A 13,234-nucleotide genomic window follows, 5' to 3' on the forward strand; every position below is an offset into this window, starting at 1 on the left:
TCTTGGACAGCAAACAGCAAGCATGGTACAAGGATCCCCTTTTAAGGGATAAGAGGATAATTGAAGAGCCAGGCCAGTGCTGTTGCAGGAGACCCACATGTTGCGGATGGTGAGGATGGGTCAAAGGAAAGATGAACACCAACAACAGGAGCCTTTCTGCAGAGGAGCTGAAGGAAGCTTGAGGTTGAGCCGGATGGCTTATGTAAAACCTTCACAGCTAGTTTATCTGAGATGGGATCCTCTATTGCTACAATCAAGAGGAATGTGGTGAAACTGCAGCTCGCCTGCCTCCGAGGCTCTGAGTGCCAATATTTGGTTTCCAACGTTCCCAGTATTTTCCCCACAAGCAATGTCATGCTCACAGCAGCCAGGACACCACTGATCCTCCTCCTCCTCCTCTGTGATGGGAACAACACTTGTTCCCCTCCAGCACTTGGGCACTGTCTCTGCAGTGTGGATAGATCTGGCAGTTGGCTTGTGCCAAGGGGTTCCCTGTTCTCTGTCTTCACCTGGTGCTGTGCCAGTATTTAATAGTTATGATTGGCAAACTATTTCCTTCTCTGTGATCACAAAAAATACCAAGTGTCTTTTAACATTTTTTTGCCCTACCTTTTCCCCTCCTTTCCCCAGGGAGGAATATGTTCTGGGCTCTGAGTTGTGACCCTTTGTTTCTTATAACCACAGAGTTATTAAATGGTTTCATCTGGAAGGGATCTTTAAAGCTCATCTAGTCCAACCCCACTGCACTCAGCAGGGACATCAGCAGCTAGAGAAGGTTTCTCAAAGCCCCAGAAAACCTGACCTGGAATGGTTCCAGGGATGGGCTTTCCACCACTTCTCTGGCCAACCTTGTACAGTGTCTCATCACCCTCATTGTTAAGAATTTCTTCCTTCTATCTAGTCCAAACGTCCCTCTTTTAGTTTAAAACCATCACCTCTTCTCATGTCACTACAGACCCTGCTAAAAAGAGTGTCCCCAGCTTTCTTGTAAGCCCTGTGAGTGCAAAGAGCACTGCCAGCTGCAGGACATCACCCCCATGTCCTAAACCTTGAGTTCTTTGTTCGGAGGGATCTGTGCTGAGGTCAGCTAGGGCTGAGGGACAGGAGCATCATCTGCTGGTATCTGGGACATGCAAGGTTGCTCTGCTGCAGGCAGTCCCCTGCATGGCAGATTTCAGGGCCAGCAGGCAATGCTGTTCAGGGTGGTATAAGCCAGCACTGATCTCTGCATATGTTTGTGCAGCTCCTGTGAGCTCTGACTCATCAGTCCCGTTGGATTTCACTTCTGCTATTCAGAAAGCAGCTGTGTCTGCAAGGCTGTCAGTGTGATCCTAAAGAAACCCACTCCTGCTGGGGGCCACCATCTCCTTACCACTGATGAGACTTGGGCTCAAGGTAGCTCTGAGAGCCACCCTTCAGACTTGAGGTTTTCCTCCAGCCTGGACTTCAATGTAGCTGCCAATAAGGAGCAGGCATTCACTTTTATATCATGAGTGCTTCAGCTCTTGCACCCATGGAGAGGAGAATTTGGTCTTTTCCACCATCCTCCTTTTTCATCCAAAGTGAGACAACCTGACTTTGCATTCAGGTCCTTCTGGTTAAGCTTTGACTATGGAGCTTCTTTTGGGTGACCCTGCCCACAAGAAAATAGCACAGTTCTCCACCCACATCTAGACAAAGTGGCTTTCCTTGGTGGATTCAAGGAGGAAACCACAGGATGTTGATAGCAGCTGAGTAGTCCTCTTTATACTGGAACTGAGAACATAATTCACCTCATCTGAGTCAAAGATTGAGCTTCCAAAGCTCTCAAAGCTCACTTCACAAACTCCTCACCACCTTGCTCCTTTGGACAACACCTTCCTCCCCATGATACCTAACCTACAAGGCCTGCAAGTTATGAGGGGGAAAGTGACCCCAGAGTAAGAGGCAGGGCTGTGCTGGATCCAAATACCAGAAGCACTAGTTTGGCCCCACTTTTATTTCCAGTTTCTGGGTTCTTTTAAGTTTATTTAGATTATTTTTTCCTTTTTTTTTAAATGCCAAGTCAATGCAGTGTCAACTGTTGTGCAGATCCTAACATGACAGGTGTGGGTTTGTATCCCCTCAAGCCAAGGAGGGAACTGAAACCCTTCCTCACACTCCCTGGGTACTTGCCCTACCAGAGAAATCTTGGAAAGACTTTACACCTTCCACCTCTCAGAGATGGGTGTCTGAAGTAGCTGGCACAGGATGTAGCTTCCTCTTGTCTTTTAGCCTTGGAAGTGAATCAGAATCATAGAATTGTCAGGGTTGGAAGGGACCTTAAGGATCTTCCAGTTTCAACCTCCCTGCCATGGGCAGGGACACCTCACACTAGATCAGGTTGCTCACAGCCACATCCAGCCTGGCTGCAAAACCCTCCAGGGATGAGGCTTCCACCACCTCCCTGGGCAGCCTGTGCCAGTGTCTCACCACCCTTATGGGGAAGAATTTCTTCCTAACATCCAATATGAATCTCCCCATTTCTAGTTTTGTTCCATTCCCCCCAGTCCTATCACTCCCTGACACTCTAAAAAGTCCCTCCCCAGCTTTCTTGTAGCCTCCTTCAGATAGTGGAAGGCCACACTCATGTCTCCTCTGAGCCTTCTCTTCTCCAGACTGAACAACCCCAACTCTCTCAATCTGTCTTTATAGGAGAGGTGCTCCAGCCATTCTCAGAAAACAGCAGGTCTCCTCCCTGCAGTCCAGTTAAGCAGATATGATATTTTCTACATTTTACCCCTAAGTGACTCTCCCAGGAACACTCAAGAAGTCTGAGATGTCAAAAAGTCAAGGCTTGCACACTGCAGAGTCTTTCCTAGTGTGGCACAGGGAGTAGCATCCTCTGTTCAAAAGCAGACTTGCTAATGATGGCTGGGAGTAGAGACTAAGATGTGGGAACTCTTCCCTTCACTGTCATCCATCTCCAGAAGTAACCTAGGACAATTCTATTCTTTTCATAGAATCAGAGAATCATTTTTGTTGGAAGAGACCTTGAAGATCATCAAGCCCAACTGATAACCTAGCACTGCCAGGTCAGTGCAGCCCAAAAGTCAGTGTTTCACTTCAGGGGCTGTGTCTCAAAAAGGATGGGGACAAGGTCTGGAGTGGTAAAGAGTTGCTGGCATGACAGGCTTGTGTCCACAGAGCAGTCACTAACTGTCCTGGAGACATTAAGGTTCTCTTCACAAAGAAGCTTCCACATCTTCAGCAGGACCATTTAGTAAAGTGGAAGACCCTTAGAGCAGGCTCCATCTCTATTGCTTGGCCATCTGTTCTCCAGCTGCTGATGTCTGCTTCCTTTCTTTCAAGCTGTACAGCCCAGAACCACCTCAAACTAGACATCTTCCATTTTCCTTCCTTCCCTCCTTCCATCATTCCTTCTCTCCTTTTTCTTCCCCTCCTTGCTTCCTTCTGTCCTTCCTTCCCTCTTTCCTTCCCTCCTTCTTTCCTTCTTTCTTTCCTTCTATTTTTCCTTCCCTCCTTCTTTCCTTCTTTATTTCCTTCCCTCTTTCCTTCCTTCTTTCCTTCCCCAGGAACCTGCTGTTGCCACCAAACCACTGTGTGCAGGGAGGAAGGAAAGATTTAGGGTGTCAAGGGTGTGGATAACTGTTGTGCCAAGGTGGTAAAAAGGGACCATAGCTTTTTAAGACAAAACCAAACCATTATGTTCATCCTTCTACATCCTCCCACATATCTGGGATATCTCCTTGACCTGAGGTTAATCATTTAGTCCTTCAGAGAAAGAGTCACTGTCTGGGCAGAAGAACACATGAGAACAGGTTTCGTATATTAGTCAGTTGAGATATTCCTGTAGTTACTCATTTGCCTTCCTCATCTGACTACTTGATGACCCTCTCTTCAGCTTCAACACCTTCTGCCCACAATGCTGAAGACATCACTGAACTGAAGATAAGTAGGATTGTCCTCAGGTATATAGATAAGGAGATAGGAGTAAAGGCTGACAAAAGGATTTGCCCAAAGTCCCATAAAAAAAAAAAAAAAAAAAAAAAAAAAGCCCTGCAAAAGCAGGAAACCAAATGTTAGGTCACCTCATCCTCAGGCCACTGAATTCCCATACTGATATTGCTTCAGCCACGAGTTTTTACATCCCAAGATGTTTCTGCTGCTGAGACAGGCTGGTCAGAGGTGTTCTGCAGAGTTCAGGTGTCCTTAGCCTCACAGATCAGACTTAGGAAACCATCTGAGGGTGGTGAGACACTGGCACAGGTTGCCCAGAGAAGCTGTGGATGCCTCATGCCTGGAAGTGTTTAATACCAGGCTGGATGAGGCTTGGAGTAATCTGGTCTAATGGAAGGCATCCCTGCCTATGGCAGGGGGTTGGAACTAGATGATCTTTAAGGTCCCTTCCAACTCAAGCCTTTCTATGATTCCATGAATTTCAAGAAGTAGACAATGACTTGGAGATTTCTGCATTAGAAGGCAGATACACAGCACCCCTAAAATCCCTCTACAAGGCTCAGCACCTTTTTCACTCATAGCCACCCCCCTCAAACAGAAGGGTCCACGCCAGCCGTCCAAGTCTCTAAGCCCTGCAGGGAAACTCAGGAGCTGGCAGGAATTACACAAGCTGAAGCCAGAGCTTTGGTGACCTTGTGCCACACTGAAAGCAAAGTGGTTAAAATGCTCTTAAGTCAACGTCCCCATGAGGTATTAGTCCCTATTAACCTGCTCTTGCCAGATGACTTTCCAGAAGCTCTCATCAAGTCATAACAAGCTGCTTGTCTCTTGCTACCAGAACCACCCAGAGAGGAATGAGGGGGACCTGACAAATACACTGCACTTTCCTGTTATCTGTGCTGAGTCTCCTGCATTTTTATATGGCACCTTAATAACCCCTCATTTCCATTACAAGTGCATGCTTTCCTTCTGCTTATCTCTACCTCTATCCACTCCTTCTCCATTCCTGCAGCCACACGGCCTCCGGCTACAACCTGGGGAAAGCTCTTCAGGGCTCAGCAGGGTCAGGTCATAGAAATACAGAATTGTTTCTGTTAGAAAATACCTCTGAGATCATTGAGTCCAACCATCAAGTTAACACCACCATGCCTTCTAAGCCAAAGTGCTGTGCCCACATGTTTCTAGAACACCCCAAGGGATGATGATTCCTCCACCTCCCTGGGCAGCCTGTTCCAATGCCTGGCCACCCTTTCAGTAAAGAAATTTTTCTTAATATCCAACCTAAACCTCCCCTGGCACAATTTCACACCCTCTCCTCTCATTAGTAATCAAAGGACAGTCCTACAAGCGAGAAGGTGACAGGAAGTGATTCACCTGATGGCTCTTCTCCATCTGCGTCAATATTGAACTCGGTGCCTGGAGTTAGGGGTAGGAGATGTAAACCCAGTGGCCTAAGTTCGTGGAGTCATTAAAAGAGATCAGTTACAACTTTCTCAAGAGACAACCTCCTAACCTCAGTGCCCCCGGGGCCAGATCTCAGCTTCTTTGCTCTGCCTGCCTACATTCCCCAGGTAGTTACCATCAGATACAACGCTGCTTGCTTCCTGTTGTGTGCTGTTAAGTGGTGGCTGCACTCCACCCCAGGGGTGGCTGCATTTCAAAAGCAGGGGAGTGATTATGGCATCCCTGGGCTGTAAAAGGCATTGGGCTCTTTCTGAGAAGAGGAGAGCTGAGTAGAGTTGGTGCATCTTAAGGTAAATCCTATCAAACCCCTCCTGCAGCTATAGGCATTCAACAGTGGAGAGCTTAGGTAAGGAAGCTGGGATTTAGGATTTGGTACCTACAACAAAGCTGTCCTCCTGTAACTTCTTGTTCAGTTGTGGGCAAGCCAAAGAGTCACAGAATCACAGCATGGTGAGGGTTGGAAGTGACCTCTAAAGCAGGGTCATCCACAGCAGACTGCCCAGAATCACAATGCCCAGGCAGGTTTGGAAACTCCAGAGAAGGAGTTCCACAACCTCTTTGGGCAGCCTGGAATTGGGTTCCACCACCCTCACAGCTCAAAGGCAGCTTTGACTGCAGTGACCATGAAATCCTGGAGTTTAAGATCCTTAGGGCAGTGAGGAGAGTGCACAGCAAGCTCAGTACCTTGGACTTCAGGAGACCAGACTTTGGCAAGAAAAATGGTTTTAAACTGAAAGAAGGGAGATTTAGATGAGATGTTAGCATGAAATTCTTTACAGTGAGGGTGGAGAGACACTGGAACAGGTTCCCCAGAGAAATTATGGACATTCCATCCCTGGAAGTGTTTAAGGCTAAGTTGGCTGGGGCTTTGATCAGCCTGGCTAGTAGAAGATATCCCATGGCGGGGGTGTTGGAACCAGATGATCTTTAAGGTCCCTTCCAACCCAAGCCATTCTATGATTCTGTGGAAAGGTTTCAAGGTTAGTAAGGCCACAGGAGGAGGTGAAAAGTGTGTCAGCTCTTTTCTGGTCATTACACTCTCTACCTCCCCACCAGAAAGTACTGGCATTCATCCCATCAACTCATCTCCCTGGCTTTTGTAAGAAGCCTTTGCCTTTCACAGACCTCAGAACAGGTCATCAGTGTCCTTGGAGACGTCATAAAAGCTCTCCACCCCTAAGGTTTGGGGCTTAGGCAAGTGCAAGATGACAAATCATCCATCCTGTTAGAACTGGACTCCTCTGGTCATGCTCAGAAGTTGAGCTTTCACACAGCTCAGGAACTACACAGTCACCATTTGCAGGAAGCTGGGTTCCTCCAGGCTGGACAGAAGCTGACCAAGGGTTTTTCAAGATCACATTGGGCAGCTGAGGGTTTCTACATTTTCCTTTTGCAGTCCTAGCCCTTGGTGACTTACTAACCTCACAATGCACATTGACAACACGCTCCAGGACATTGCTCATGCCTTCTGCTTGTAAGTTCATGCACATCACTTGATTTGCATGTTGTATTTGGTAGGCTTCCCAAAGTGGTGCTGCACAAGTTCTTGCTTAAGACTTCCATCCAGACAGGACTGCTCTGCAAGCATGCAATTTTGATTTCTCCCCAAGAACATGTTGGCTTTTTTGCTTGGCATATGAAACTCTCTTCACCTTAGTAAAGCCTGGAAGCATCTAGAAGGTAAAGAATGAGCCAAAGTGCCCAGGGAAAGCTCAGATCAGCAAAATGCAGCTCAGAGAAGGTTTGAGTGGTTTTGAGTAGGCACCTTGTCAGCTGGTGAAAAGCTCAGTAGGAGCTGGTGGAGTTGCATCTACCGACAACCTGGTGTTCTGCCTTCGTGGATCTGTTCATATTTCAGCACTGTCCTAGCCTGAACATCTGAAAGGTAGCAGAGACAACAAGCTTTCTTGGCTAACTTTCTTGGTCTATGGGTACAAGTGAGCTCATGTGGGGAATGGTATAGGAGCACAAGGGAGGCCATTTATCAGTTGTGTCTTCTCAGAATTGCCTCCAGGGCTGGAGAATAGCTGTGCTGATGACCTTGCCTTTTTGCTGAAGCCAAAAATCATTGCAGTGGTGTCTGCTGAGGTGTGCTTGTTGAAATCCAGGGTCATTTCTAGTAAGTGAAGAAATGCAGTAAGACCAAATCTTGGTCTTTTGGTATATTCCTCATTTGTAAAGCAGTTTGAAATGTTTGGGGTTTGGCACAGTGCAGGAAAAACACATCTAGGAAAGCCAGGCCAATGCTGAGCTGCTCTTCCCCACCCAGCTCCAGCAAGGATGAAATGTTATGAAGGAAGGTCTACACAGAGACTAAGGCTCCTCAGTCCCTAGCCATGCCATCTGTTGGTTGATCCCCCCCACCATGCTGAGGCAATGGGCAGAAACTCACTTCCAGTGCCCTTGGCAGAGGGTTTAATTCAACAAGTGAGCAAAACCTTGGGTAGAAGCAGCATGCCATATATTGAACATTGTCTCTAAGTGAGCTAGGTAGCCTAGCAAAGAGAAGGTGGCCTCAGAAAAGAGTGTGAGGACAATGTTCAGGTTACACAGTGAGGACTGGGGAGTATTTGGCTGTCCTGGCATTTTCCTACCTTCCAGCTATCAGCAGGTCTCCCAGTCCAAGGAGAAGGAGATGCTTTACCTGGAGCTGGTCCCACCACTAAGGGTGGAGGCTCTCATTAAATGTAGACCTTCATTTTCCACATTATGGGAACACAGCCCAGACTCCTTGCATGTGAAGCCAGGAGTGGAGCTCAGGGTACGTCTCCATGGTGCACTGCCTGCAACACACCATACAGAGCATTCTACACGTTCCCTGAAACTCAGAGTTGCACTGCTTTTGGTTTTGCCATGACCCTATCCTAAGACCTTCAGATGACCTTAGTCAAAACATCTTGGCCTGACCTCAGTGGCCTTGAATCAAGCCTGGTCCTGTCTACACAGAAGCTCATTTCATAGTAAAAGAAAACATCTTTGGAGCAGATCCAAACTGGACCACAGGGAAGAGGCGAGTTTCCTGGCCTTCTGCCATGCCCTCAAGAGAAGGTGTTCACAAGGCTGATCAAAGCCATGCACATTCCCTTCACTGGCCACTGTTTATTGCTTGCTTGCTTGCTTTCTTTCACAGCTACCAGGGAATCAGCCTTCGTCCACGCCATCGCCTCTGCGGGAGTGGCTTTCGCTGTGACCAGGTCCTGCGCCGAAGGCTCAGCCACCATCTGCGGCTGTGACACTCGCCACAAGGGCTCTCCTGGGGAGGGCTGGAAATGGGGGGGCTGCAGTGAGGACGTGGAGTTTGGCAGCATGGTGTCTCGGGAGTTTGCAGACGCTCGGGAGAACAGACCAGACGCTCGCTCGGCCATGAACAGGCACAACAACGAAGCTGGAAGGACCGTAAGGACATTCTCACTTCACCTTCTTTGAGCTCTTGCTAATCTTCTCTTACCTGCCATAGTGAGCGGTGGGAGGGAGCTGACGGGAGTAACCAAAGGTAAATCTGGGCATCTTGGCATCATGAAATGATGAGACCTGCCCTACGATAGTTCTTATCAGGGAGATGGTCAGTGGATGTCATTGGTGAAAGCCAGAAGGAAATTCATCCACTCAGTTGTAGATGTCTACATTGGAGTCAGTTGTCCAGACCTTCTGTAGAGAATGGATCAAGACAGACAGGTCTAGGATAGCTTGACTGAGCTTGACTGAGACTGGGGCAGGTTCAGTCAGTGATGCCCTAGCTGTGCTTGTTCCCCTCCACTGGCTGTAGGAAGAGGGTGATCAGTACAGTCCGAGATGTCTGTACCATGGACATCTGAAGTTAGAAAAGATGGACCACGAGAGGAGTCAGCTGCCTGAGCAAATGCGTCTTCATATAAACTGGGATGTCCTGAAGTCTTCAGCCTGTCCTTGGACTGCTACTGGGAAAGACTGTGTGTCTCCTCCAGGTTCTCTGCCACCTCAAGGTTGATGCCTTAGACATGCCTGGAGCTTACAAATGGCATTAGATGCACTTGTTGAGGCAACTGAATTCTAGTTTGAGTGAAACTGTCCATTGCTTTGGGGTCACCACTCTGTGCTGTAGGCTTGAGGGTAAGGAGTAGCAGAATATTTCCCACCACCTCTCTTCTCAGCACTGTTCTATTTCCCAGGGATTCTTTAAAGAAAATAAGAGGGAATGTGAGTCTTATGTCTTGCTGCCCCAAAACCAGCTCACCTCTTTTCACTTCAAACAGTCATGGAACAAAATGTGTAAGGGACCAGAAAGCACAAAATCTTGCCCTCATCACAGTGATTGCCTTGAGCATAAATGAATCCTTTCTTTAAGGTGGGCCAACCCAAATAAGAGGCCATTCTCTTTTTCATCTCTAGAGTAGCCAATAAATCCCAGAAGAACATAGTCTATAGGAAGCAATTTGTAAAACTGAACCACAAAACTGTTGCTAATGGAGGCCATGACACAGCTTCTCTGAGCTCACAGCATTTTCTTCACATACTAAACTTGAGACACCTTAACCCTCAGTGGAAGGGAGACACCTCATTGTAATCAGAAGAGATTAATAAGGTCTTGTTCCCTGAGCAGAAGGCCTTACACATGCCTAGGAGGACGTGTGACTGTGGAGTGAGCTCAAACAAAGCCACTACAGTTGCTCTGTGCTAGGAATCAGCTATCCTCAGACAGACTAGGACATAGATGTGAGCTCCTCAGGTGGACACTGTCAAACCCTGATGGAGTTATCCCACCTCAGATCACAGGATAAGCCATGTGAAATAGGGAATACAGCTTTCCCAAATGAAATAGCATCAGAAACTGCAGGTGGCTACAAACAATAATGTGGGTTCCACCAGCACTGGCCTAAATTATCCCCGGTAGCCCAAGGTGCTGTGAATTGCTGGTGAGAGTTGCTGGGATGGACAAAGAGACAAACAGGACTGTAGAGAAGCTGGGTAAACTGGGAAAGAGATATCTGCCTTAAAGTGAGACTCTGTAGGAAAATTGAGCTTTGAGCAAGCATCTCAGTGAGTAACAAGACTGTGAGTTTTGTTACTTGACATTGATGGCTTTTGGACATTTTAGAGATGTCAAAGATTAGAATCATAGAATTGTTTTGGTTGGAAAAGCCATCTAAGATCATCAAGTCCAACTATCAACCTAACACCACCATGGCCATTAAACCATGCCCCAAAGTGCCATGCCTGTATGTTTTTTGAACACCTCCTGCAATGGTGACTCCACCACCTCCCTGGGCAGCCTGTTCTAGTGTCTGACCACTCCTTCTGTGAAGAAAATTTTCCTAATATCCAACCTAAACCTTCCCTGGCACAATTTCAGTCAACTTCCTCTCATTCTGTCACCTGATAGTAGGGAGAAGAGGCCACTCCCACTTCACTGCAAGCTCCTTTCAGGGAGTTGTAGGGAACAACAAGGTCTCCCCTCAGCCTCCTCTTCTTGAGACTACATGATGCCAGTTCCCTCAGCCTCTCCTCATCAGACCCAGTCTCTAGACCCTTCACCAGTTAGCAGATGTCACACCATTACTGCAATCCTACTGGTTTATAAAGCCCTAGTGCTTTCCATTCTCACCACGCCAGCACTCAAGGCACAGCTCTTCCAGACCTCCATACTCAAGTGTTTCCAGCTCAACCTGAGCCATAGGCAGTGTTTCATATGAGTTCCCATATGAACTCAAACCCTTCCACTCTGCCAGAAGCTTTGATTAAGTTCAGCATGATTATGTGAACCAAACCTCTTGTGGTTCTCTCTCATTGCTAATTACAAGCTGCTTTGTGGCGGGTGATACTCCGTAAATAACGCAGGAAAGCACCTGGTGAGCATCAAGGTGCTGATTCATGGCATATCTTTTGGACTCAGGCTGGCACTAGTCTGTTCACGTACCCAGAAATTTGCTGATCAGTCTGAAAATGCAGATTATCAAGGCAGTTGCATAAGGGCTTCTCTCCCACCTCTAAATACTGGAGGGCAACACCTCTAGAAACCTCTGGACTATATTAAATGAGATGTAAAAGCAAATAGCAAGCCTCTGGGATCAATAATCACCTTTCCATTTATTCCAAGATGGTGTTTTATGTTGAAATCTGAGCTTTTAAAAATCAAAAGTTGGGCTTCTGTTTATTTTTTATCTTTGAAGTGGTTTTAGGAAGATAATAAATCTGTCTCAGAAATAAAAATACTTTCCTTCCCACTACTTAAAAGGGGGGCTACAGCAAATATGGAGAGGGATTTTTATTAGGTAGTGCAGATGATAGATGAAATAACAGGATATAACATATAGATGAAATAATAAGAAAGAATTCTTCACTGTGAGGGTGGTGAGACCCTGGAACAGGCTGCCCAGAAAAGTTATGGATGCTCCATCCCTGGAATTGTTCAAGGATAGGCTGGATGGACCGCTGAGCTATCTGATCTAGTGGAAGGTGTCCCTGTCCATGGCAGGGGGGTTGGAAATAGGTGACCTATAAATTCTCTTCCATCCCAAACCATTCTGTGATTCAGGTTCCTGAATATTGCTGCAGCAAGGCTAGAACCTTGTTAGCTGAAGTACGCATGAAACAGAAGTAAAAGATGGAATTCTGTGCAGGAATGTTAAGACATTTAATATTTCTTTAATTGCATCTAATTTACAAAGGCGTTGTTTCAGGAGTTTTGATTGATTGTTGTTTCTCTGCCTAGTTGTGTTCTTGCTTGACAGCACTGCAGTATTCACAAGTGAACACTGATAAGATACAAGTTAGTGTGCACAGAAATCTCTTCAGCCCTTAGTGGAAGCCCTTGGTAGGTGTTTAAAGCCCAGGTAGGGATCAGGGATAGTCACCATGAACACAAGAAAGTTTCAGAGGTTTTATCTGCCTTAATCCCAGGATCTGTGCAGGGCATTGACTGGAGCTGGGTTTTGTTCACAAATGTGTAAATGTATCTCTGAAAACACCAGGAAATCCTGCAGGAAATCCTGGCTGGAGAGCAGAACCAACTGTGTGCTTTAATGGCAGGCTGGTAACGACTTCCTTCTTCTCCACCCTCCCTCTCCTCTTTTTTCAGTCCATTATTGAGCTGATGCACCTGAAGTGCAAGTGCCACGGCCTCTCAGGCAGCTGTGAAGTGAAGACCTGCTGGTGGTCCCAGCCGGACTTCAGGGTCATCGGCGACTACCTCAAGGACAAGTACGACAGCGCTTCCGAAATGGTGGTGGAAAAACACCGAGAGTCCCGCGGCTGGGTCGAGACCCTCAGGCCCAAATACAACTTCTTCAAGGCCCCAACCGAGAAGGACCTGGTTTACTACGAGAACTCACCCAACTTTTGCGAGCCCAACCCCGAGACGGGTTCCTTTGGGACCCGGGACAGGATCTGCAATGTCACTTCCCACGGGATCGATGGCTGTGACCTGCTGTGCTGCGGCCGCGGGCACAACACGAGGACTGAGAAACGGAAGGAGAAGTGCCACTGCATCTTCCACTGGTGCTGCTACGTCCGCTGCCAGGAGTGCATACGAGTCTACGACGTCCACACCTGCAAATAAAACCACACACGGACCCTGCACTGGGCTCCGAGGGCTGAAACGGATTCGAGCCTAACCCCTCTGAGGTTGCAGGCGTGAGAGAAGTCTGCTTTGTTTTGATACTGAAAGAATAAAAAAACTAAAATTAAAAAAAAAAAAGAAAAGAAAAAGAAAAGAAAAGAAAAGAAAAGAAAGGCTAGAAGTGGTTGGATAGAATAGGTCTAATGACTTCTGGGCTGTGCTGAGGCACATCTGGCATTCACGCAAGTTCCACCCCAATGAGGCCTCCAGCAGGAGACAGTGGTTTTACAACCCACC

The 13,234-nt window shown here is 47.2% G+C and overlaps 1 protein-coding gene across 2 annotated transcripts in view; it reads left to right on the forward strand.

The window, feature by feature from the left end:
• The window catches only part of WNT3A (Wnt family member 3A), a 95,069-nt gene extending 82,132 nt beyond the window's left edge, over positions 1-12,937 (forward strand). For both annotated transcript variants that reach the window (XM_054390027.1, XM_054390028.1), the window contains exons 3-4: positions 8,534-8,799; positions 12,458-12,937. In XM_054390027.1, the coding sequence (XP_054246002.1) occupies positions 8,534-8,799; positions 12,458-12,937 (746 nt within the window). The remainder of the gene's footprint in view (positions 1-8,533; positions 8,800-12,457) is intronic.
• The last annotated feature ends 297 nt before the right edge of the window (positions 12,938-13,234 follow it).

The sequence above is a fragment of the Indicator indicator genome, chromosome 20, assembly GCF_027791375.1.
Source record: "Indicator indicator isolate 239-I01 chromosome 20, UM_Iind_1.1, whole genome shotgun sequence".
NCBI classification, from domain to species: Eukaryota; Metazoa; Chordata; class Aves; order Piciformes; family Indicatoridae; genus Indicator; species Indicator indicator.